The 27,179-nt window shown below is 37.4% G+C and overlaps 1 protein-coding gene and 1 non-coding gene across 2 annotated transcripts in view; both read left to right on the top strand.

Annotated features, from left to right (window-relative positions):
- The first annotated feature begins 1,063 nt into the window (after positions 1–1,063).
- The window catches only part of IPO7 (importin 7), a 38,530-nt gene continuing 12,414 nt past the window's right edge, over positions 1,064–27,179 (top strand). The window contains exons 1-15 of the mRNA XM_050896816.1: positions 1,064–1,195; positions 10,402–10,483; positions 12,110–12,263; positions 12,613–12,771; positions 15,572–15,728; positions 16,369–16,458; positions 16,889–16,983; positions 17,084–17,168; positions 21,477–21,611; positions 22,141–22,240; positions 23,329–23,405; positions 23,764–23,880; positions 24,666–24,755; positions 25,300–25,465; positions 26,165–26,325. Of these exons, the coding sequence (XP_050752773.1) occupies positions 1,112–1,195; positions 10,402–10,483; positions 12,110–12,263; positions 12,613–12,771; positions 15,572–15,728; positions 16,369–16,458; positions 16,889–16,983; positions 17,084–17,168; positions 21,477–21,611; positions 22,141–22,240; positions 23,329–23,405; positions 23,764–23,880; positions 24,666–24,755; positions 25,300–25,465; positions 26,165–26,325 (1,752 nt within the window). The 5' untranslated portion in view covers positions 1,064–1,111. The remainder of the gene's footprint in view (positions 1,196–10,401; positions 10,484–12,109; positions 12,264–12,612; positions 12,772–15,571; positions 15,729–16,368; positions 16,459–16,888; positions 16,984–17,083; positions 17,169–21,476; positions 21,612–22,140; positions 22,241–23,328; positions 23,406–23,763; positions 23,881–24,665; positions 24,756–25,299; positions 25,466–26,164; positions 26,326–27,179) is intronic.
- LOC127017467 (small nucleolar RNA SNORA23) lies at positions 24,970–25,151 on the top strand. The gene has a single exon (XR_007766601.1). It is a non-coding gene; the product is annotated as a small nucleolar RNA SNORA23 (small nucleolar RNA).

The raw sequence follows: 27,179 nt of genomic DNA, 5'->3' as shown, positions 1-27,179 counted from the left end.
ACATCACTGCATGTCATCCCCCAAATGAAGACATGACACTGAATGACTCTCTATACTACCGATTAAATTTTACAAATCACTATGCACCTAACCTATAAATAGTGTTATTTTATTGTGACTACTCATGTAAGTGAAATTACTCCAGTGCCTAAATGCTTGTAGGATAAAGCCTGCAGAAGTGACTTAACTTAGGCAGTCCAATTCTGATCTTGTGACTGAGTCAACCCCTCCAGAAATGACAGCTCTGCTTATACCGATTTTCTGACATATTTCTGACACATCGAGACTTTTTTTTTCTTTTTTGCTAAAACTAGCAGAACAAAACGCTGGATTTTCCCAAATGCTTCAGAACTGTTTCCACCCTGTGCCCACTATAAAGCAAGCGCCTTTAAAGGAAACCCATGCCTCCACGCATCCCTCCTTCCTCGCCAGCCATCCAAGTCGCTCCGAAAACGGAAAGCGTACGTGGTAAAAGGAGGGACTTTCGATAAAACAACGGGTTCCACTTAATCTTAACGCCGCTGATGAGTTCAGGGCAGTGCGTGTGCCGGCCTCCCCTGCCCGCAGAGGCCGGCAGCCCAGCCGCCGCAGCCAGCGGTGCCTACCGCAAGGCCGAGGTCGCCCTCAGGCCCTCTCCGCAGGCCAGCGCCGCTCCCCGGGGTGCCCCGAACACAACACGCCCCCCGAGGTGACAGGCCGGGCACCGAGCCCTCACACGGAGGGTGAACCAAGCGGCGGACCCTTCTCTCCGTCCCTTCCCTCCCCTCCCCTCAGCGTGCGGGGGCGGCGGGGCGGCCTCCCTACAAGTGCGCCTGCCGCCGGGCGCTTCGGTTTGGCGGGGCAGGCGGCGGTTGGGCGCGCGGCGGCGACCGTTGGGGTGGCCGCTAGACTACAGGTCCCGTGGCGCCCCGCGGCGCGGAGGCGGGGCGCGGGCGGCGGAAGGGGCGCCGCTCCCTGGCGGCGGCGGGGGGCAGCTCTATCCGGGCCTTTGGCGCTTTCCCTTCCTTTCGCGCCGGCGGCCGCTGCGAGGCGGCGGGTCCATGTGCGCACGGCGCGGCGCGGCCCCGGCCCCTGCCCTCCGCCTCCTCCTGTTCCCCCCGCCGCCGCCACCATGGACCCCAACACCATCATCGAGGCCCTGCGGGGTACCATGGATCCGGCGTTGCGGGAAGCCGCCGAGAGGCAGCTTAACGAGGTGAGGGGCCTGGGCCGGGGCCGCGGCCGCCGCGATACTGGAAAGCGGGGTGGGGTGGGGGGGACACGGCGTGGGCGGCGGGGTCGGGGCCGGCCTGTGTGAGGGGGAAGCGGGGCGGGGGCGGCGGGAAGGGGCCGAGGGCGCCGGGAGACGGGGCTGAGGGAGCGGGGGGCGGTTCCACACCCCCCCACCCGCTCTCTTAGCCCCGTCTCCCGGCGCCCTCGGCCCCTTCCCGCTGCCAGGCCCTGCCTGGTGTCACGGCGGCTGTAGGCCGGGCCCGGCCGCCCGACTCGCATTGTCCCCGGCACATGGCAGCGGGGCCTCTGGCCGGGGCCAGGCCAGGCTATGCCGTACCGGGCGGGGCTGCTCGAAGGAGGGGGGGGGGGTGTGTGTGTTTAGCGGCAGAAAGCGGTCGGCGTTGGAGAGGAGGCCCCCGTTGCCTTTACTGTCGGTAACAAATTATTTCCATTGTCTTCCTGCTCAGCCGAGGAAAGGGTAATCTATAGAGGGATGCTTAAAATCGTCGGTGGCGCAGGCTCCCGGTGGCTCAGCGGCTGGACCCAGTCCTGCCTGGGACTATCTAAGGGCGGTCTTTGGATGTGGAAGGCAGTAATTTGTCAACGGGAAAGAAGGTAGCAAGACCCCCATCACTTTATAAGTAGTGCAGCCTGTTAGCGTAAGAGTGGCCTGGGCTGAGTTCAGAAATAAATCTGATAGCCTGGCGTTATTTGGTGTTCGTACAAATTCTTTGGACTCCGAGTTCGGCAGTGCTGTCGAGGTAGGTGTGCTTTCTGGGTCTAGTATCGACATGTGCCCAAAAGACAGGGGAAGACAGGGTTCCCAACCCAGATATGCCATCCGCTTAGACTACATTCATGTGTCACATTGGGATATAACAAAACCAACAGGTCCTAGTTCCACAGGTTTCAATTTTGGAAGAAGGTTATATTTTTGTTCCGCTTAACTCCACCCGGTAGGTGAAAACTTTTCTTTATTGATGAGACACAGCCACGAGACTTTTAAACATTTGGAAAAAAAGGTTTTCTAGTGTTTCACTGAGAGAAAAGGTGATAGTTTGATGGAGGAGGTAAAGGATAAGCCTGTGTGGCAGCTCTTGAGGTGCCTTTAGTTGGCCTTTTCCGCAAACGTATTTCTTTGTTGCTCTTAAGCAGACTTTAGGCCTGACAAAATACATTTAATGCAACAGATGTTCAGCAGAGCTGAGATAAAGGTGGGCCAAATGTTCTGCTGGTGGTAGAGAAACTTTCAAAAACTAAAGGTGTAGCTTCTCATATTATTAAAAAGTGTAATTAGGCTGAATTCCTGCATGTCATTTAATAAATGAATGGCAAATAAATAGTAGGTGCATTTGAAATAGCTGTAAAACTACTCAACGTTTAATTGAGGTTTGTATAAAGTCATTGGTTGTCTTTTCCATATACTTTTGTAAAAAGTATTTTAGTGTTTCTTATTTCAACCAAAAATGAAAATAATGTAATTGCCTATAAAGACAGTAGTATATATGAAATCTTAAGCTGGCCCCAAAATGCAATTTTTTGTGTTCTATGCATGTCAATATCTATATAAATCTATTTTAGCGATTTTCTGCAGGTATTGAGTTGCTGAATGTGCAGGAAATTACGTTCTCTGCCAGTCGGGGTCTTCAGCAAATGGCTAACTCTGTTGCCTGAAGGATCATGCTCACCGGCAACTGGCTTTTGTTCACACCTTTGAATCAAAACATCATGGTCTATCATGTATTACACAAGTATTAAGTTGGTATAAAATCCAGATATCAGTGCTCCTTTAAAAACATCAGACATTATTGAACCAGTGTGTAAGAATTCTTTATTGTTGGAAATGTAGCCTTGCTGATCTTTCACAGACCTTTTGTGATAAAAATATTTGTTAAACTCTAAATCTGTGAGCACTTGTACATATATGTAGTTTTAGTCACATGCATCGTCTTGGTTTTGCATAGCTTTATTGAAGTCAGTTATGCATTTGCTTGCAGGATACTGGTCTAAATTTGTTAACCGTTAAGGCAATTGTGTTACCAGTTAATATTTTATTTCAGGTATGAGGGTCTCTTTCTCTGTAAAGATGAAATCATGCAGCAGTGAACGCTATTCTTGCATGCAGCCAGGCATACAAAAGTGTTTTTATAATTTAAGTTTAATAATTGTCCTTGGTTGACCTTTTAGTTTACCTTTAATTTGTCTGAAGTGCCTCTGTTGAGCTGATGAGACTGGTTTTCAGTAGTATGGTCATTTTACCTTATCAGAAAAGAACATGCTTCAGTCAGTAATTGATATTCCTAATTAATGGAAGAGTTAAGTATCTAGATCTGTCTTCATCATACCCTATCAATCAACAGAGTTTCCACTGACTGGAGAAGGGAACCGGAGTGTATGATTCTTGATTTGTCCAGGCTTTGTTATTTTTCCTTTGACCTTGGCTAAGTCATGAATTGTTGTATGCTTTATTTCTTCTTTCACTAAGTTTTATCAGGTTATATTGCCTGCACATAAAATGCTGTGAGAACTTTTAGAGTTGGGATATGCTAAAAAAAATGCAGGTATTTCAGTCTCTTTGGCTTTATTTCCTCACTGTGAAAATAAGTTATAGGGAATGATACCACTAGCTCTTGTGTCCAACAGCTTCTCATGTAATTTCCAGCTGATGATGTACCCTGAGGTGTTTGCCCATCTGTGTCCCTGTCTTAGAGGGAAAAGCTGTGTTTTACAAGGACTTAAAACCAGACTCTTCAAGTAAGCTACTGGAAAGCAGCAAGAAGACGTTGTTGCCTTTTGAAACAGTCTTTGTACTGCGTGTATAAAGTGTTTCCCAGAAATGGTGATGAAAATAGATATTTTTAACTAGGCAGCTATGGAATGACACTGAAAATAATACACAGTGTTGTTTCATCTTTTAATATCAACATATTTATAAAGGCGCAGTTGTAAGATAATACTTTCCTTGCAGGTTTCTTTGTAATTCCAGGGAATTTATAATTTAACTGCTATGTATGTCTTATAAGTATCCGAGATTAACCCTGGTGCGTATGACAGTGTGTATTAAGACATCTTTTTGGACTAACAACCCAATTTTTGTGTCTGAGAATGTTTTTAAAAAAAAAAAAGGCAATCCCCAATAACTTAATTTTTTTAAGTCAAAGCTTAACAGAGTTTGTTTAGGAAAATGTAATCCTGTTGCTCTACTTAAAAAGTGCCTTTCAGAAATTATGTTTCAGCTTTTTCATGTTCTAATATAAGTGACAGGGAAAGGAAAAATGCTTTAGCTTGTTGACTAGTCACCATAGCACACCGTCGGTTTAACAGAATGCAGTAGGGCCTAGTTCAGTGTCTTTTATTGCCTGCTTAATAGATACAAACGTCAGAACGATGGAATGATTAAATTAAATGATTGGACTCTTAACTACTGGGAGCTTTGGAGCGAAAAGTTGTCATAGGGGAAAAAGCAAGCTGCTTATTACGTGGTGCCTTTCACCTAGGAATTTCCAAATGCTGAAATGCTATGTTTTGGATACTTAGGGGTAGGTGTTTATAGTGTTACCCCATCTTTAATTTTTTTTAACCTTTTCTAACACGGTCTTCATGTATAACACCTACAGCTATATACTGTAGTGTGAGTAAGAACAAGAACAGAGCATGAGTTTCCTGGCTCTGATTATCAGATCATGGGTTCTCTTTTAAAGTTGTTAGTATGACATTTTACCGAGAGTACTTGATTATTTTCACTTCCCTTATCTTCCATCTATGTATTTTGGTGTGTGCTAGATGAGAGATGCTTTGGGAAAGGATGGTTTTAAACTGTATGTATCAAGGCTAGTCCAACACCAGAAATCCCCTTGGGGGCAGCAAGGAACCAAGGGAGCTTTGTCTTCATTAGGGAGAAGTTACGTTCTTGGTGCATATTAACCAATACAAGGTAAAATCCTAGCAGACAGGGTGACTTGCCACTTTCTCATGACTTAACAGGTAGTTACTGTGTGTGCTTAGCTAGCCTTTGCTAAAAGCACATTCCTTTTTCCTCTGCGAACAGAAGAGCAAATAGGCTTCAGAACTTGCAGACAGTATTCTGATGAAATGAGCATCAAGGATGTTTGCAAGATCTGATAAGTGTGTGTGTATTTTTTGTGGACCTTAAACTGGATTTACATATACACTGTAGATGCATAAGAGGTGGCAGAACTAGCTTGCAAAAACCTGTGGTCAGAATGACTTCCACACCTGCTGAGTTCTTAAAAAAGAATTGAAAGAGTGCTACAGGGCAGTTTGCTGATTCAGCATGGCCTTACAGTTCCTGACCTTACCTTTCTATAAAAAACCCCAACTGTTTCATCTCAGTGTAGTAGTTGTGTTCACCTAGTCCTGTTATGGTCTAGATCAAAAATTGCATGTACATTTTTTCAAAATGGGAATGGGGGAGATGTGTTGAATTTGTATTTTTTCAGCTCCTTTAAAAATGAATTGTAGCCTTTATTTAAATGTGTGCTACTTTGAATAACTATGTAAATAACCTAGGATTCTAGTTCAGCAACGTATAGTAAGTATTACCCTTCTGTTTTGCTTTTTTGATAACAATAAATGAGGTACCTATGGTGTGTCTGTTACGGTACGTTAAATTCTTAATGTCTAAGAATGCACGGAGGTCTTTACCTGAGATGAAGCTTCTTGTTTTTATCATTTAGTGGCATGCAGGCTTTGTGTGAGGCATGAATAATTATAGTATTAAAGAGGAATGTAACTGACTTTAGTGAGTATCATTACTGGGGAAAAAGTGCTTCTCTGTATCATAATTAACTGTTGATAGTTAATATGCCATGAACTGGTCTCTTTAATGTTAACTTCAAACTTCATTTGTATTTCAGATTATGTAGCTGGCATGACACTTCGAGAAAAGTGTGTTTTACCACATGGCTAACAAACTAACTCTGCTAGGAAAAACTGCGATGAAATATGCAAGAAGATTGTATGGTCTGGAACAGTGATTGATATTAACAGACAGTGGTGCAACGTTTGTGGTCTGATAGAATACATTCCTCAGCTAGTGAGGCTGCATAGCAAAGATTGCTCTTGGGAAAAGTCCCTGAATTCTTTGGCTCTTAGACAACAAAGTCATACTAGTGACACGGCATGTTGGAGGATTTGTAAGGGGGAAGGACTTGAGATGAGTTTTGGTTTTGTTTTTTTTAAAATGTTGAATTACATGTTGAGGAACAGACTTTGACTGTAACAACCATTTTTTTTCAGTTATCATTGTAGTTTTCTAAATATTTATTTTAAAAGGGTATTTGTAAACAAGGAGCAAGAGGATAAAAGACAAAGTTTTACTGATGTCAAAACTTTAAAGTCATAGAAATTGTTTCTGTTCTCCATGCAGTTTAGGGTATGTGGTAGCAACCATTGTGAAATCCTGACTTTAATTCTTGCATGCGGGAGCCATGGGACTTCTGCGTAGAATGACACGACTTGCCAGTGGCTTTCACTGAAGTGGCATCAGTGCATGCGATTCTTCTGGAGACTGAGGCGCGCATGGGCCAGCATAATCCTCTACATTCAGATAGCTCCCTGATAGACCTTTAATGAATCTTCATTTGAAGCTCACCTTTTGTATAGTGAAGTATTCTGGCTAATAGCATGCACTAAAACCAAAAGCTAGTATTTGTATAGAATAAGTACCTAAAATAGGTGTGGTTTTTTTGTTTGGTTGGGTTTTTTTAGCAGTGCTGTCAGCGAAGAGGAACATGATTCCTGAGAGGTAGCCATCTTTGAAGAGTAAAAATACTGAAGATTAAAATAGCTGAAATGGATGTGTGTTCAGTATTTTTTTAATGCTGTAGATACAAAATCGGCACCTATGTGGTGTCTTATTTTAAGTTCAGTTCTTTTTTCAGGGTGCCAATAAAACATTGTACGTTGTTTTTAATAGTAAAGCAAAACAAGGGAGCAAGTGACAGGTGATTGTAGTACGTGGGGCTTTATTTGACCATTCAGTACACACATGCCTTCATGTAGCTCTCCTTACTCCTCCCCACATTTCACTTTCTCTGGAATCACCTTCCTTTCAGTGGCATGGGGAGGGGGGCATTGTAAAGAGTTTGGAAGTCCTTTATGTTCCATAAAGAATGCATAGAAGTGTTAATGTAGCTCTGTGTGAATTTAGTTATGAACTGAATGGATTAAGAGGAGGCTTTGTTTGGAAAGTACAAGGTATTTTACTTATGCTACCTTGTATTAAAACCACAAATTATTTCTAGTCTGAATGTCTTTTTTGAACCAGTAAAGGTGATAAAGTAGCTAATCCTCATGGTTGCTTGGTGTCTGGTGCTTGAAATGTTAATAAGGAGGATACTTGTAAGATTTAAAAAAACAAGATAATGGTATAGATGTTTTGGTCCTATCCTTTAAAACTTGTTATAGTTCAAAGAATCCAGTGAAAACGTATTAATCCCACATACTAATATAATTGACATTTCTAGGGAGCTGCTGTCGCTTGCTATAGGTATAGGCTCAGTCTTGTTTTTTCTAATGAAGAAAAGATTATTCTTTGGTATTTTATTAAATTTCAGTGTGTGGCAGTTTTGTACACTGCTGTCTATTTTTTGTTGCTTTTTGCTTTTAAGACACAACATTTTTGTATTTAATTTGTTTTGTTATTCCCATTAGGTCCTTGATAGTTCTTAAGCAATTTCCGTATTTTTTTATTGAAATGGATAGTTTTTATTAAAAGGTTAGTTGTCATTTATTGTGAAAAATGGAAGGTAATCCTTCATATTTAAAATTATAGGATTAAATGCTTTTCAATTTCCAAACATGAAATACATTGCGAATTTTCACTATTGAAAAGGTAGCTGTTAAGTTTATCATAGTCATTGTGGAAAGACATCAGTTTGCACTTTTAAGTCCATTTTATGCAGACTGTAATAGGACCTTATTCGTAGGTGAGTTAAAGGTTATTGAAACTGAAAGCTTTCTTCAGCAAGTTCATAATAACACGTTTAAGTACAGGAGTACTTCCGCTGACATTAATGTTAGGCATATAATTGAATACTGTGCTGAATTAGGGTCTAATGTCATTTGGTGTGTGTTGCAGGGGAAGTGTGTCTATTAATGTTACTTAAAAAAAGAAGGAACTTAACAGACCGGAGCTGTAGTAGAAATTAATACCAACAAGTCAATTTTGGTTTGAATGTATTTATTCAACCATTACTTGACAGTTAAACACAAATACTTTTTTTCATTTGAAGGTGTATTTTCTTCTTCAGGACTTTGGGGCTATCAGAGGAATGTGGGTCAGAAAGATGCATGCTCATATTGCGGTGTCAATTACTCCCAATTCATCAAAATGCACTCTACAAATAAACATTTCGGTTGGACCAGATGCAGGTGTTGCTTCTGTGAGTTTTCTGTAGCCTGTAGATTTTTAGTGCACAGGATGAATATGTACAACAATGTTTTAACATTTTGGGGAGATTCTTAAGTTCATTCTTCATTTAAAATCAGTTTTAAATAACAGGAGATAGAAAACAAGCTACACTGATCAAATCTTAGTACAAATGCATGAACAAATGTCATGTCCCAGGCTGTCCCTTTTACACTTGTTTATACGCAAATGTATAGGAGATACTTGCTAGAGAAAGTTAAAGTTGGAGAGAAGAACTTGGTGCTGTAGGAATGAGCTGGGCAATGTTACACACTTAGGAGGAATGTTGACATCATTTCATACTGTCAAAAGAGCTTTTGGTCCTACTAAAAGAATAGAAAGATAATTTCTGATTATTTCACTTTGATATTAATTTCCCTGCTGCAGTAACTGAGACAATTGTTTGTTTTTGATAAATGGATAGTGTAATTTCAATGGTTTTCAAAGTATTAATTTATTTGCTTTATGTAGGGGAGTAATAACCTGAGTAACAAGTAGGTAAGAGGTGTTTTCCTAAGAACTTAACAAGTTAAGTTATGTAGGTCTATGCAGTTGTCTTTGATAGAAGTGCTGCAAAGAATGTATGAAACAATATTGACATGTAAGTGAAGATAAAGCAGAAATATATCTTGGCAATTTGAATCATGGAGTAAGTAGGTTAGAAGGGACCTCTGCAGGTCATCTGGTCCAGCCCCCCAAAGCAAAGCTGTTTCAAAGTTAGATGAGGTAGATCGAGACTTGTCCAATTGAGTTCTGAATATCTCAAAGGATGAGGTCCCACAGTCTCTGTGGACAGACTGTTCCAGACTTTGGCCACCCTTGTGAATTTTTTTTCCTTTTGTAAAATAGGAATTTCCCTCACTGTAGCTCATGTCCATTGACTCTTGACCTTGAGGAAAATGATGTTGTTTTCCAGTTATGAAAAGTAGACTTTTTTTTTAAAGGATTACAATTAACTTTTCCCAGCAAAATTCATTTAATGTCTTGAGTTTTTTGATGCTTAGGAAAGGTGGGTAAAGGATGCCATAATAAGGTTAGTGTCCTTGTATTGAAAATACAATATAGTATTTAGTGTATCAATGACATTTCTCATTATTGTAAGAAAAAACACATTTTGTTTTCTTTGTAAGTGAACTCTTGCAAATCCTTGCAAAGTTGTTACTGTGCAGATGTCACTCCATTTAGGTCTCCATACTGTTTGTTTGCTATTGTATAGTTACGCTGACAGTTGCTGCAGTAGTGCATAAATGGTCACTTGAAGTTGTTTTTTCAGAAAGATGAACTATGAGTTGGACAGGCTTGCTTAAGGCTGGGCTTAGTTTTAAAACATAGTTGCCATCTGTTTCTTAGATTATTTTATAATGAATTCATACCTTGTTACAGGTCACTGTAAACGTGCTGCGCTTGGGTTTTTCTGGCTATTCAGATATTCTTCTTCGAAGTAAATATTTGTTCTGAATGAAGAACATGTTTGGTGACTGTAAAAGGCTGATTCCTGAAGCCTGTTTAATGATTTCTTCAACTCTATTACCTTAAACGGTAGGGTTTTTCCTCCCCCATGCTGTCTTCAAAATACAGCAAGCATGAAACTTTGGAATGCTTTGGTTGATTAGCTGACTACTGTGAAACTGTCTGAATTGCTGGTATTCTATTGATGGCATTACATCATTATAAAGATATTGTAAAACCTAACGGGAGCGTTCTAAAACTTAACAAACTATCACTAAATATTGTTATTGGTTTTTTTCCCTCTACAGGCTCATAAGTCAGTGAACTTCGTTTCAACTCTGCTTCAGATCACTATGTCCGAGCAACTGGATTTACCAGTGAGACAGGCAGGCAAGTTTGCAAATCTTTTTTCATTGTATCTACTTCAATGGTGCATACACACAAGTACATATGCAGATGCTGTTCAAGAATTGTAATGGTTTTAATCTCAAATACTCAAAAGTTGGGAGTCGCTAGAATTACAGTCATCGTGAACTATATCTGGCACCATAGACTGTTAGAGAAGACAGAAAGAAAAGGTAGCTGGCTCTTCAGTGGTTGCTCCCCTTTAGTGAATAATGGTCTTTGGGGAAACAGAATGGTTTATGATGCTAGTACAGTTGGTCCAAGGAGGTAATTTAACGTTGTACTAGTAATGCTAATGTTTCTAAACATTTTAAGTGGAAGACAAATTGTCTTTTGGAACCCTGCTGATTTGCACATGAGCCATCAGTAAAACTGGATATTGAATATTAGTAACTCCAACCATCACCTTAAAGCCGCTATGATTACTTGATAGAGATTTCCAATACGATACTTCAGTGGTTTTTCTGACAGTTCAGGAAGTGTGATCTTGATCACTTATTTGGATCTTCCACATAGTAGACTATTCTAAGTTGTAGCATAAGCCTAAACTTGCGTTTTTATTTTATTTGGGATACCATTCAGATGATGACTCAAAAAAGTTACTGCTTAAGATGTATAACATGCAAAAAAGGGGGAGGTTTGAAAACAGCCTCTGAAAATTCACCCTCAGTGTAAGCCAATTAAAAACCAAAGCAGTCTGTAGAGAGTGGAGACAACTCATGCAACGTGTGGTTTACAAACAGGGCATGTTTTGCAAAGCAATTAATGGCATGATAAATCCCACTGAGGACAGATTGAAGTCTGCATCACTTCAGTCTTGTAATAGCACGTATCTGCTGAGTGTTTCTTACCTTTGCAGACCCTTTCAGAAACCCTTTGGTTTCTGAATCTTCAGAAGGTGCTCATGAAATTTGGGAAGGGAGGTTGCTTTATGGATTCGTCCATAGAATTAGATTAATAGTAACTTTGTTATTAGTTTGTCATTTGAGATTTCCTGTTACATTTTGTAAGTCCTTTTCTTTCCAAGTCCTGTAATCTATATTCTGCCACATAAGCAGTTTGGATTTGGTTGTCAAATTGTAAATGCAGGCATTTGTGCCAGCAGCCCGATTGCTACAAAGTGCTGTGGCCCGTAACCTAGGTATAAAGGAGCTCTGTTTCTCTTTAGTATTCACTCCTGTATCACAAACTTAATCCGATTTTTTTTTTTTTTTGCTTACAAGGGGTATTTTAGATAGTCATTAGTATTGATCAGCTTTTTTTAAATGAAAATACTGAGAAAATTATAAAGGATTTTTCAGAAGTTTGTTGCTAAAATGTTCCACAACTATTTATCTGTAGCACAGATACAAGCAATATGTTTAGTATTTTTATATGAAAACACTTTCTTTACAGAACTAAAAATACAGACATAAATGGGTAAAAGAGTCTCAACCTAGTAAATTATTAGGTTAATTTGCATGGTTTATGTATTTTGATTTACCTACTCAGAAGTGGTCAATGAATTAGTAATTTCAATCAGTTTTGCTGTAAAATGGATTTGTTTGCAAAATGCATGTTTGTTTTGCACTTTGAATGGCTGTCAGCTCATTTGCCACTTTTGTCTCACAGGGGTTATCTACTTGAAAAATATGATAACCCAGTATTGGCCAGATCGTGAAACTGCACCAGGAGAGATTTCACCTTACTCCATCCCAGAAGAAGATAGACACTGTATTCGTGAAAATATTGTAGAAGCCATTATTCACTCTCCTGAGCTGATTAGGTATGCAGTTTTAACCTGTTTATGAATTGGCTGTGATTTCTGACTGTTGGGTTTCTTTTTTTTTTTTGCACAGCTGAAGATCACCTACGTGCTAAGCATCATTGTCATACACTGTGTATCCTAAGCATGGAATTAATGTAGATGGAAAAACAGTTTTCAGCTTGTGCAGCATGTAGAAATTTAAAGTTCCTCAAATGGAGAATATTAAGCAGAAAGTGCAGAACCTAAACCTTCTAAACAAAACTTGAAATAAGTCTAAGTTTGGGCAATATTAGCTGTTTCAACACCATAAGAATATTATTAAAATAATAGTAGTAACTTATTTAATCATTGTGCATTTGATTTCTAGAGTACAGCTTACTACTTGCATTCACCATATTATCAAGCATGATTATCCTAGTCGCTGGACTGCAGTTGTGGAGAAAATTGGATTTTATCTTCAGTCTGACAACAGTGCTTGTTGGCTTGGAATTCTTCTTTGTCTTTATCAACTTGTGAAAAACTATGAGTAAGTTTTTTCTACCATATAGAACAGCAGAATTAATATATTTGTATGTATTTTCTGTATTCTGTATGTATATTGTAACCATGTAGAATTGCGTGTGGGATTGCGCAAAGGTGATAGAAATCTAGTTTTAGAAAATATACTTGAATACCTGCTATGCAGATATTGGCTCATATATCTTCTGCACTGAGAAATTACAGAAAAAATGCCTTCATTAAAGGTTTGAGATCAGAAAAAAGAGGGTGTTTTAAAGCCTTAATGTGGTAGCTGTTTTTTATGGATTGATAGCAGTAAGAGAGTCTGCTCAAAATTATGACTTTTGCAGAAAATGATTATTTATTTAAATCAGGTTTAGACTCTTAAACAATTTGTGCTCTAGGTATCAGTGACAGTAAACATATAAAGGTTTCAAAGTGTGAAATTTTGAAGGTCAGGAAGTTCAGAATTAGTTGACTGACTTTGATATGATCATTTTGATAGCCTCATCCAACCCATCATAGGAAATCTTTATCAAAGCCCACTGTTCTGTATGCAAGGCATTGGGCTAGGATACAGGTGAATGTTCTTTGCTCTGTGTCTGGTATATTATGCTCAGAGCTTTAAAGTTGAGGTTGCACTTTGAGAAGTTACGTGGAGCTTTGCTGCTGCTGGCGGCACGTAGGAAGCTCATTTGAGCTGGGTCAGAGAAAAGTGCAAACCTGGAGTCAGGGAGTTGTGGTAGTGGAACTGATGGAATCCACAACTTATTCTTTTGAAGCACTGTCATGCATAACGTTTTTGTTTCAGGTACTTGATTTAAAATGTCGCATTGAAAAATTTCACTGTCTAATTCCATGAATTTTATGTAAATTAGTGTAAAACACGTGAATATCAGTTTCTCAACAATCCTTTTTTACAGGAATGCTGTAAAGACCTTTGTAATCCCATGTTGGAGTTTTTTTGGTGGCTGAAAATTGCAAGTCCTGCCAGGAGAGGAGAATAATTTCTCATTGGATTTTCAATTTAAACCTCTTTAACCAAATATACAGCAGAGATCTGTGAGATATAAAACATGAAGTGTTCACTGGTAGTGTATTATGATTATAGCAGTCCTTGTTTAGGGAAGAATTTTGATATGAGCACAGTCATTGCGTGATTAACTAAGGTAACAGGTGTGTTCATAATCTTAGTTGATCAAACACTTTAGCTGAGGCTAGCACCTGCTCATACTTGTTTAGCTTTATGGTGAAGTCAACAAGGGTTGATTTCTCAAATCATGTAGGAATATGCATATTTCATTGTGTAACAATATGGGTGCAAGCAGGTCTCTAAAATTTGTTAAATTACTTATGTCAGTTTTTTGGGGGGAAAATCTGCGTAATGTTACGACTTTGATCAAGTTTTTACTGCTTGAGTTGTAGGAATATTTAGCTATTGAATTTTTTTTTCTTAATGTGGAAAGTAAATATCTTGGAGCTTTTCAACTTTTTTTTTTTTAACCTCCAAATCCAGCCAGCAAGATCAAATGGCTGCTCTTTGCATAGTCATTTTTTCTGGTCTTTTTCAATTGTGTCTTTTGCGGAAATTAGAAACTGAGTTTTCCTGAGCGACATTTAATCTTTATATTTAGGTTTCTATTTCAGAAAATATGTGGAAACTATATTATTGAACAGGATTTTGGAGCTCAGTGTTCTGTAGTAGTTTTTACAGAACATGCCATCTGGCAGCAGATTGAGTAGACTTTATCTTATATTTCTGCAAATTGGCACTGTTTTAGAGGCTGAGCATTGATATTTAATATTAGTGAAAAGTCTACCAAAAACGTATTAAAAAACCCCCACCAAACCAAAACCAAATCCTCCAACCCAAAAATTTCCCACAAAAGTCCAAGAGTATTATAGTATTAATTGCTTAATCAAGAAATAAAGCTGTACAGTCTTAAAGTGATATTTTACTTTGTTCTTATTGTCATCACCAGTATGGACAAGATCCTATTCTGCTGTAATAACTTTTGAGTCAATAAGGACTTTCTTCTTTGTAAGTTAGAAGTTGGGGGGAAGATTTCAAAATGCGGCTTCATTTCCTTTCAGGAATTCAGAAATGTTTTGAGAAAGGAAATGGAGCCTTGTTTTCAGCATAGGCAAACTGGTGGACTGTCACCAGCATGGGAAGGTCTGAGGCACTATTTCAAGGGGGGTTGCAATCGAAGACTGCTCAGAGTTGGCCACATAGCCTTGAAACCTACATTCTCTATCAAATTGTTAGATTTGGGCAAGTTAAATGGTAAGATGTGAGACACATGAATGGTAAACTGTGAGAGACTTCACAGTTTACTTTCTTCAATGTCAGTGAAGTAATCTAGCTTCTGGAAATACTTTGATAAATTGTGAACTCTGATAAATGTCTTTCTGGAATTTTACTGACTAGCCCAGCATCTGCCATTCTTGGCAATAAATGTGTACCTTTTGCTTGCAGTTTTTGTAGTGCTCTGATTGCTTTTCACTATAGTACCGGTGTGGCTGAACATGATGTAGTATTCAAAGTGAGTAAGTTGGCAGGAGTGCATTACCAGCAGAAAACTAATGTGAATATATAGTGGAGTAATGGACGCTCAGCGGTTTTCTAACATGCCTTTTAGCTGTAATGTTGTCTGGCTATAGCTTTATTTCAAATTCTGTAACAAGAAATGGCTAGGGTTTTTTTAAATCATATGTTGTCATGAACTGTAATATAACCTACTTGTGTCTACACTGGGGAAAGGTGGACTTTTAAAATTCAAAAGCTACCTGAGAGATCTACAAAACTAGTTTGTTCTTATCTAAAGGTACAAGAAACCAGAGGAGCGGAGTCCTTTGATAGCTGCAATGCAACATTTTCTACCAGTTCTGAAGGATAGTTTCATTCAGCTCTTGAATGATCCATCTGATCAGTCTGTCCTCATCCAGAAACAGATCTTCAAAATATTTTATGCCCTTGTCCAGGTAAAAAATAAACTTTGTATATACTTGATCAGTAATTTAATTTGAAGCATTATGCTTTTCCTTAAAATAGTAAATGACGGAAATATTAACAATATTAGATTACATCTGAATAATTTCCCTTACTACTCAACTGTGGTATGAATTGCAGGTTTTTAATATGCTTGATTGTGCTGTACTTTTACTTTTGTATAGTGCTATTCATGGTTGGCATTAGACAGAACTTATGCATGCCATCCTCTAAGGTAGAGTGTTTGCTAGAAAACCACTTAGAAAATCAGGTTTCTAATGACAGATTGTGGAGGCCAGCCTACAAAGAATTACCACTGTAAATGCAGCAGTTTGGAATATAACTGTTAATATGCTGTTAATTGCTTCAGAAATTAGTGTAACATCCATTTAAGTAGTGTCTTAGCATTGCATAAGCAGAATGAATTGGAATAAAGACCTCTAGCACCTTTGAGGATATTGAGGATATAGACTAGGTTGTGTTCTTTAGCCTGGTTTTCGAAGTCATTTGCTAATCTTTCATGGTAGCGAAGTGTGGACAAAGATTTGAAAGAGCTAAAATTCGAGCTGTAGAAGTAACGTTATTTTCAAATTGCTTTGTAATTTTTTTTTTTGCTTTGTTTTTTTAAATAAGTACACATTACCTTTGGAGTTGATAAATCAGCAAAACCTGACTGAATGGATAGAAATCCTGAAGACTGTTGTCGATAGGGATGTACCAGCTGTAAGTGGCTTTTGGCTATTTATGTCTTTAAGCTTAAATATTTTTCATTCATTAAAATGTTAAAAAGTTTAACTCTTTATTTCTGTATTTTTTCTCAATAGATGCCAAGAAAATAAATTTTTAAGCTAAATAGGATGTTTTAAACAGACTAGACAAATTTTGAAAATATATAGCTTGTATGGGAGTTCTGTTGTTTTCAAATTATAGCACAACTTATTTTGGCTTCTTGTTTCAAGAATTTGTTGACCATTTATGCAGAATGTATCATGGGATTTATTTTTAGCTATGCTGTACTTTATACTTCTATTAAGCTAGCAGTGCAAATGGCAGGTTAAAAGCAAAATATGCTGTATAGTTGTTCAAAACACATATAATTTGAACTCTTTGTGAATAGTTGGTAAATAATCTCTTTTTGCTTTTTTTCCTAAAGGAAACCCTTCAAGTTGATGAAGATGATAGACCTGAGTTGCCTTGGTGGAAATGCAAGAAGTGGGCTTTGCATATCTTAGCTAGACTTTTTGAGAGGTATTTTTTTCTTCTATTATTATTTTTAAAAAACCAAACAAATATTCAAGTCAATAATATTGCTGCACCCTTGAATTTGCATACTTGCTTCTAATTCTAGGTATGGAAGCCCTGGTAATGTTTCCAAGGAGTACAATGAGTTTGCTGAAGTGTTCCTCAAGGCATTCGCTGTTGGTGTTCAGCAAGTAAGAAGCACTGAATGTGGGGGGTATTAGGATAAGTTTAGAGTTAGTAGTGATTTCTTATTTCATTATTTTCTGAAAAGGCTTCTTACTCTTCTTCACAATTGTTTTTTAAGCACATTGGTATGAAAAGCACTGACGTCTGTGGATTAAAAGAAAAGAATGATTAAAAAAATATTAATTTGCCACGTAGGACAATCCACTGAAAATAGTCTATGCAGCATTGATAATCTGTAGAGTAAATAATCTCATATAACAAGCCCTCAGATGAGCTTTAGATAAATGCTATCAATTTTTCTTTTTCTGGACGAGATACGTATAATGTTTATGTGGTGTAGTTGACCTTACCTACCCTTTTAACTCTGATACAGTTCTTCTTTGACTCAAAGTCAGTAAATACTAAGCTTTCTAGCCTTTTGCAAAAGCCTGATCAAGCAGAGGCTCGCTTACAAACAGGTAAGTCTGATGGTCACTTTCCACTCATCTCCCTGTCTGGGGGTTGCCACTTCTGCAGGGTCTGTTATAGGCAAAACATCTTCTGGACTACAGCAGTTTCTAACCTGATATATTAATGTTATGCCAAACTATCCTTGATTTATCTTTATTGGAGTAACTTCATGATTCAGATAGTCCTACCACATGGCAACAACCTACAGGTTTTCTTGAAGGGACAGAATGGATTGGTGGGGCAGGAATTGTCATCTGCCTCTCTTATAGTGCATGTGTTTATAGTCAGTAATTTGAACTTTTTGAACTAGCAAGAAAATTCCCATGAATACTTGGAAATTCTTGGATCTGAGTCTCAGCTCCTGACTGTACTGCTGACTTCTGTTCTTTTGGAACAAGTTTATTTATTAAAAAAACTTCAAGTAGTTTTTGTAAAATTTCCTTGTATTGGCTCATAAATCTGTTTATATTAAGGTGATTAGGTTGTAAATGTAAACAGACTATTAATTTATGAAAAACTCAGGGAGCAGAATGTTTTCTTCAAAGCCTTTATTCTAATCAGGAGAAGAACAGTTCTTAGTTCAGTTTCAGTTTTCTTAGTTTTCATTCCTAATGAAATTATAGTGAATTACAGGATTTTAAAAGAGGAAAAGTGGGGAAAGTATCTCCTAAATGCATGTTTTTTGAAGGTCATCCAAAGTATTGAAAGGGAAAAGAACATTTGTCACATTGAGTGTTAGGAAACATATCCCAACATTCTACTCAGACAGGTGGAGTCAGCATCACCTTCTGAGGTGCTCATCTGTCACCTGTAGATGACATCAGACAGACAATTATTACATGTTCTTGAAGACCTTACTGGTTGCTTTCCATTTCCAAGATAGAATGAAGTTCTGACAAAAGACTGTATGGGCAAAAGAAGTCTTTGAAAAGATAAATTTAAACAGTTCATCAAAATACTTTGTGTTTTTTATTTACATTTTCTTTGAATCAAATTTGATCCTTACTGTTATTGCATCTAGGAAACACCAAGAATTCAAGTCTTTAAAGAAAATTGCTAAAAAGCAAGACTTCAAAATGCTTACAGTTTCTTCCTATACAATAATGTAACTTGTTTAAAAATACAGATTATTTTTAAGGTGCTGTCCTCTTATTTCTGTGCAGAAGATAAATCTTGGATGTGTGCTCAAGAAATTGAATCCTTCAGATAAATGTTATGGAAGATTTTTGAACAGGATATATTTCTTTACAAAAATTGGAAATCTGTGAAATACTGAAGATGACAAATTCTGATAATATGCTTCACTGAGTTCTTTTTACTCTCCAAAGTGTACGCACCCTTTTACTAAAGGAGTAATAGATAAATGTATGGTATGGGATTACAGGTTGTTCAAGTATAAACTTGAAACATACTGCTGATGTTATTCTCATAATTACTTTTCATTAATTATTCTTTTTATCTGCTCTGTATCTTCTTGTCACATGCATGTCACCAACCTAAAAAAAAAAAAATCCAGTATATTCGGCATTAGTTCTAGCTAAACTTTCTTAAGCTTGGCCAAAACAGGCTGAGCTGCCTAGCTGGAATACCTTGATCTTATCTCTTGTGTTAGCAGCTGTTTTGCTCAAGACATTTCTCATTTTGAAAGACCTGATGAGCCAGAAATAAGCCCTGGTTGAACACTACTGCCTGGTTGTTCCTTGGCACAGTTGCAGAATTTTCTTTATTTGCCCTGGAGCCTCCATCCCACATCCTGCTTTTCCTCACTCCAATTCTTAAACCTTTTGTTAATCTTTTTAGTTTCTTTACGTACTGCATCTGAATCATGAAACTGCTTAGATTTGTGAAGAGAGAGGACCAAAACACTTGTCCTAAGTAGCATGGCTGCAAAGACCATTTGTTAGGCCTCAGCTTTGTCTTCATTTCCAAAGACTATTCCCCCTCCCTTCATTGACTTTTGATGAATTTAGGCTTTTCTGTGTGCTGTCCTATTACATTGGAGAATCTCTCTGTCAAAAAAAAAAAAGAAACTTCAGATCCTTCTAAAATTCAAATACACCAGCAAAGTGGACCTTCTTGTATAAGCTTTTCCACAGAGAAGATTGTATTACTATGTTAAGTTCTAGTTTGCTGGAGAACCAGGATTACTACTTTTGCCTAGAACAAACAACCCCTACTTTATATTAAATCTTTCCTGAGCTGGCACCATGGTGTGACTTAGGCCATGGACCTTGTCTCAGATCCATGCATTATAAAAGTTCAGTATACGATGTTAATACAGTGATGGTCATTTCTTTGTTGCTTGTGTTGAAATTTATAAAGGAAGCCAATCTAGAATGTTATAGACTCTGTAAAACCGCAAGAAATCCCCGTCTGTTAGTTTCCCAGTTACTTCTGGAAAGACTATTTAAGGCATACCACCAAGGAAGTAAAATATGTTGCAGAGTTGTTTACATGTTTTAATCAATTTTGTTACCAGTTTGTTAGACTCTTTTTAATGATTAAAATGCTTCTTAATTGTTCTAACTTCAAGAAGCATGTTAGTCTACCGTGTAGTTGTGTTTTACTGATTTTGGAAGTTACAAACATCTTTCACTTAAGGTATTGTTTTTGCAGAGAATAATTTTCTCTTTTAGTTAATTCACAAGAGACTAGAAAGGAATTTTGACATATGTGTTCTTTGATAATCCTCGAAACAGCTGCAAGTCTGAACGTTTGCTCTCTTTTCCTTTCCTATCCTAAGTCAATATCTGATGCCACCAAAGCCTTGTACTCAGGTGAGGGTAACAACCAGTAATTTCCTTCTTAAGTCCAGGAGGCTTTTAAACATGAGCAGTTAAACTTTGAGGACTGATAATGCATCTAGAGCATAAAATCGTTTGTAAGGCTATGAATTTCATGGTGAATGAATGCATCCTCTCTAAACTCAAGTGCGAGGCATCTCCTTTGGGACAAATGCTTCAATGCTTGTGTAATATGTTATGAATGGAATTACTTTTCAGAATAATGAATCTCGTTTTCCCAAAATGTTTTCTTGGTGATATTACAGATTGATAGATATCTTTTCAGTTCCTTCAGTTTTGGATTTTTTTAAAAAGTTGTTTTATGTGAAGAATTAAATGAAACCCTGGAAATGGGATTTGTCATTTCTCTCCAGTTGGTGCTGCTGCTCTTGAAGGTGCAGTGTTGCCACTGACCTGGATTGGGCTACAAGGAAACCCCCTTGCATTACCAATACCAAACTTTCCAGTGAGCTGGAATTTAATTACTAGTAATGGTCCCATGTCCATTTCATGTCCTTATTCATGGAGAGCCATGGACTTCAAGAAACGTAAATCCCTGTGAATAGTTCTGAATGCCACCTCAGGAGAAGAATTGAGGCCAGAAGGCCAAAGGGAGAGGCTGGTTCATCAATGTTCGTACACATACATTCTTCATACAGCGTCATTACTGTAAGGTTGCACATAGGCAAGAATAAGTAGACTGTGTGAGTGTAGGGAATTTTACTAATCCAGTCTTTGGGCATGAATTTCTGCCCCCAAAGAGTGGCAAGATGGAATAATAAACCTCGGAGGGAAAGGTCCCCTGGGCTATGTTGGTGATGAATTAGCATGTATGTTTTGTCTTGTTAAAGGATTGTATTTTTAAAAGATGTGCAGCACCTGATATGAGCCGCAAATTGCCTTATAAAATTAACAAGGACATTTAGTAGAAGGATTAGTCAGTACCCATTTTAGTCTAATGAATAAACAGGGGGGTTTTGTTCAGTTTAGGAGGGTTCTTATGTAGGATTGTGAGGGTAGAATTCTGGTTAAAGTGGTCTGTGCTCAGTATAAACTATTGACAAGATCTGATTTTTCTAGGTGTTGCTGAAGGTGTTGTATCAATACAAGGAAAAGCAGTACATGGCTCCTAGAGTTCTGCAGCAAACACTGAATTACATCAATCAAGGAGTGTCACATGCAGTCACCTGGAAGAATCTGAAGCCTCATATTCAAGTAAACCATTTTCGGGGTTTAATACTTAAATCACTCATTAGTACATTAGTCTGTTGTATGTTGTTTCTAGCCTGGCTAGAAACAAGTTTTAGGGACCTCTGTTATAAATTGCTGGTGGAAAGAGTTTAAGCGTGTTTGGTGAAGGTTACCTTGATACATGAGCAAAGCTAGCTAATTGCTTTTTTGCTGTCAGTCCTTTGTGCTTTAATATATTAAAGATTACAGTTTAACACAGCAGCACAACAAATTTGGAGATGGTGTTAACTACTGGATTTATGGCATTGAATCATCTCCACATACCATTATCGAAAGCAAATGTAATAGCTTGTGCTGTATTGTAGCTCTACCTTAAGTTAGAAGATCCCTTTTTTGTAAGGTAGCACATAAAATCCACTATGTCCAAATACTTTTAGAATGTTACCATATTGTATGAGAAGTGACAAGATGGACAAGATCTGTGAAATACAGGACAGAGTATAGAGATTGATTTAGTAGTGCTAGCCTGTTTTCAACTTTTTTTTTATTGCAGGGAATTATCCAAGATGTTATTTTTCCATTGATGTGCTATACAGATGCTGATGAAGAGCTTTGGCAAGAAGATCCATATGAATATATTCGCATGAAATTTGGTGAGAATTTGAAATCTACTCATGTTAAAATATGACTTCACACAAAGATGGGTTTTTTGTAGTTTTTTGTGAAAATAGATGGCTTTAATCTTTAAAAGGGGGGAAAAAAAGATAAAAACAGTTTGTATTACCCAAATAATATAACTTCATATAGTTAACTTTTGGATATACTGGTGGAAATGACAGATAACGTATGACAGTCAACAGTGACACAGGTGTTGCTGCACTTGAAAAAGTAGCTAATTTTGACAGTTACAAAGTTTTTGTTACAAGTCAAACAGTCCAGGTCTTGCTAACAATAATTTGATAAGTGTAATGTTCCTAAAAGTTTATGCTTTACAACAGCTAATATTTCAGGCCCTGGAGTTTTTACAGTCTTAAGGAATTTCACACATGGCACAGTTCAGAACAGATCTACCGTAATGGTAAATGAAACATTATGAAGTAAGCCTAGCATTCCAGACTTGTCTAATTTCACCTCCTGTGGCTTGCTACTTAGTTGTTGGGGTTTACTGTAAGTCTATGCAGTCCTTTCAGGCTGGGGAAGAAAGAAGACACTTGAGAATTCCTGAACAAATTCTTCCCTCCACTAGGACTTTTATTCCTTTTTACAAGGAATCTTGATGGGTTTGGGAGTTTCTTATCCCTCAGGTCAGAGGCAGATCTGTAAACAGTACAGGTATTATACAAGGCTTTGATAATCCTCTTCGGCAGTGAAGTAAGAAACTGAGCATTTTTAACTCAATCAATTATGAATGCTTGCCTGTACAGCGAATAACATATCTCAGAAATTGACTGCTGTGTCTGCTTCTGCTGTTACAAAAGATTTATCTTAAAAATAAGAAAGACATACAATTTCAAATTAAACATGTAGAGCCAGTGGTCATGAAAAAGGTGAAACATAGTGTATCGGGAATCTCCAGTCATATTTGGTCTTGAATATCTGCGGTAAGAAAGCATGATTAATCACCTAAGAAAAAAAGGAAAATTGTTGCTCTTTTGTTTCATATTAAATCATTAGATTACATTAGGATCATGAACTGTAGTAAAGGACCAAAATTTATAGCTGTTATTTGTTTACTTAATAGATGTATTTGAAGACTTCATTTCTCCAACAACTGCTGCTCAGACGTTATTGTTTACATCATGTAGTAAAAGGAAAGAGGTAAGTGATTCAAGGATTTTGCTTAAGTACATTAGCTAAATTTAGTTTATAGTCTCCATTTGCTGAAAGAACTACTAATAAAAGTTTTACTTTTCTGCTGTCTGTCATATTGTAGTACACTAAAATTTATCATTGCTCTCGACTTTATTTTGCACTGGTCTCTTTGTGATTTTTCTATTTGCCGATTCCCCTAGGACCCATCTATCAAGAACGTTGTGTGTTTATAACAAAGACATAAAACATTATCCAAATTCCAGACTTGGAGCAGATGATTAGAGATTTAAGCATTTCAGAGCACTGAGAATGGTACCTGAGACGATTGATTGAAATACTTTGACTAACCTTACATGTAATCTAGGTCTTGCAGAAGACAATGGGCTTTTGTTATCAGATCCTTACGGAGCCAAATGCTGACCCTCGTAAGAAAGATGGTGCTTTACATATGATCGGTTCTTTGGCTGAAATTCTCCTAAAAGTAAGCATAACATATCTGGTGGTTCTTTTGGTTCTTTTTTTTTCCTCCTTTCCTTTCTTTCAGATGTAGTGTCTTAGAAGAAATGGGAATAGCTCTTTGAGTTTACAAGCTTTTGATTCACTGCCAGTTTTTTTTAAAGCTGTTAAACTTAATTGTTTTGGTTTTGTTGTCAGCTTAATTACACAAGTTTTATTAGGTCATGTTCAAGTTCAGATTATTGTTTTAAGTTCCTTTAAGTTCTCTGCTTCTAGTAAGAATTGCTACACCATTTCCTCTGCTACACTTAACTACATTCCCTTTTTTTGTGGAAGGAAGGAAAAAAATCCATCCAGTGAGAGGCTGTTGATTTAATGAGATCTTTTCTGTGTATAGAAGAGAGGAAATAAAGTGAAATTAGCAACCTTGCTCAATTAGAATGGTAGCAAAAAAGATGCAGGGCATGGACTTGTATTTGGACCACAGCTCTGAAGTTTCCCTGACCGCTTTTGGGTTCGATACCAGACTAGTGTACTGGCAAGCAAAAGGTGTCTCTAGGAGTCAAAAAATGACAGGAAAAAACATGTCACTATTTTGACTGAAAATTATAAAAGTCCATGTAGGATCCAGGTTTAATTACTAATATGGGATTTCATTGTCGCTTAACGGACTTTAATAAAGGGGGAAGTTAAAAGTCTGAGGGTTTTGTTATGCTGTTCACACTTTTATATGTGATGATTTTTACTGGATTAGAAATGCATTTTTATACAAAGTTTTAAGCTGATGTGTTTCTATTCATATTCTGACAGAAGAAGATATATAAAGATCAGATGGAATATATGTTGCAGAATCATGTGTTCCCTCTCTTCAGCAGTGAGCTGGGTTACATGAGAGCACGGGTAAGAAAGTTTAAGATTTCTTGTTAAGACAATAAGTGTTACTGTACACTGTCTGTTCCAACTGAAGAGTTCAGGAATATTCTTTAAATTTTTCCCTCTAACAAATGCACTCCTTTCAGCACCTTTTCTGGAATAAATTGTATGCTTATTTAAGAGATTACTATCAGTCTTTATGTGTGATTATAGATAGTTACTGTGTAGTTTTAAAATGGCTGCAGAACTGTGTGCATAGTTTTCCATCTGTGTCTGGTGGTATAGTCTATTTGTGTTTTGCATTTAGACTGTACTGCTCACACAAAATCTGCGGCCAAAGAGGAACTTGAGATCATAGTACTGGTCTAGTGATGTCTGAAAGACAAGCCTCCCACTGGCCAGCCTCCACACTCTCAAACATCTTCATCTGTTAAAAAGTTTTCCAGTATCTTCATTCAACAGTAGTTGTACTTCAGATTTAATAATTTGTGTAGGTTATGGGTATATGAGTAGTCAATAATCCTGCTTGTAGGTTTTGTAACTCTAAATTTGTTAAATGTCTTTTTTTCAGGCTTGTTGGGTTCTTCATTATTTTTGTGAAGTCAAATTTAAGAGTGACCAGAATCTCCAGACAGCCTTAGAACTCACAAGACGGTGTCTGATAGATGATAGGGAAATGCCTGTGAAAGTGGAAGCTGCAATAGCACTGCAAGTTCTGATAAGTAATCAAGAGAAAGGTAGCCATCTTTTCTTAAAGCTACAGCAAGCTTTAATGAAATGGGCATTAATATCGTGATGTTCAGGGAGACTTGTTCTCTTCTTTCCTGATGTTAATTTACTTCTTGCAATTGCAATTTTTAATCATTTATTGTAATTTTCCAGCTGGAAAATTTTGTATTTTTTATAAATAACATTATCATAATTTCATGGTACAATAAATCCAGTTTTACAGCACGTAATCATTGAATCAGAAATACAGTGGCAATATAAGCATATCTGTCTCAGGATACATTCATTCATGTTAAAATTTATTTTTTTAAAAAAGTTGTCTTTATCCTGGTAGGCTTTACACTGGTTAGTATTCCTGAAGCTGGCATAAAAGCCACAAAGCAAACATAAATTCTATATCAGGTACTTTAGCTAATTTGACAAAAATGCGTAGGCACCCATTCCTGTTCAATTAAAATTTGCATTGATAAGTAATCTTGCATTCCATAAAGACTGTATAACTCTGGTTTTCATACTTCAGTTGTGATCCTTTCGGTATACATTTATTAAAAAAATTGTTCTGAATGTTAGTATTGCTATAATGATTTATACTACCCATGGTTTTGGCATATTAATGCCAAAGCACTAAACATTATATATTGGCTCTCTTATACTGATACTGTAGTTTTGTAAGAATGTCAATTCAAATATTTCCACTTGTTTTACAGCTAAAGAATATATTACTCCATTCATTAGACCTGTAATGCAAGCTTTACTTCATATTATAAGAGAGACTGAAAATGATGATCTTACGAATGTGATTCAGAAGATGATTTGTGAATATAGTGAAGAAGTTACCCCAATTGCAGTAGAAATGACACAGCATTTGGTAAGACTTTCTGGTGACTTAGGAAGATGTTTAATATGTGAAATACTGGTATTTAAAATTAAGATAGTTGTCCATCAATCGATAGCTGTTGTTACTCCAGTCTGCTTGAGTGCATTTGAGACAAGTAATTTTCTTGTACATTTACACTGTTTTTTCTCAAAAGTGGCTTCATAACTTGAACTAAATGGAAATTTCTAAGAATGATTACAGAAATGTTTGAGAAATCTTTGTACGTATTTTCTCCTGATAGTGTTGTTAATGACTTTTGGTAGCACATTTTAGGTAGTCTCTACAATGCGATGTAGGTTTTCTGTTTTAAAATGGGAAATTAAAAGAGCAGATTTTTAATAAAAAATACGGTGTGAAAATAATGTTATGTTGTATGTAATGTGAAAATAAAACTGAATCCGCAGGAGAAATTCACAGCTTGCATGGCCATATCTAGCAAGTTGTAGTAATGGTTTCAAAAGCAGAGGTCAGCTCAGTGCTTCCCTATTAAAGGCCCTTGCCTTGGAGTTAAAACTAAATTGTTTGCGTGTCCTCTCTGGGAATGCCTGCAAAGTGGTCCAGTCTAGTTCAGCTACCAATTAAACCTTGTGTCAGAAAAACTTACTCGTAGAAAATGTATTCTTTTGCATGGAAAGCAATGTCATTTATATCTTTCTATTCACGAATGGATACAGGATGACAGCTCAAATGGCTTAACATTCAAATTTTATCAATCTTGAAAACAAACTCTGGAATGGAGCAGTCACCTTCTAATATTCATACATGTTTTCTTAGCAGAAGCCCTCCTTAAATTGTGTAGAATGACTTGCACAATTGTTCTTCATCTCCAAGCATGTCCTCATTAA

The sequence above is a fragment of the Gymnogyps californianus genome, chromosome 5, assembly GCF_018139145.2.
Source record: "Gymnogyps californianus isolate 813 chromosome 5, ASM1813914v2, whole genome shotgun sequence".
In the NCBI taxonomy this organism is placed as follows: domain Eukaryota; kingdom Metazoa; phylum Chordata; class Aves; order Accipitriformes; family Cathartidae; genus Gymnogyps; species Gymnogyps californianus.
Note: the sequence above shows the minus strand (reverse complement) of the source record. Positions and strands in the feature narration are given on the sequence as shown.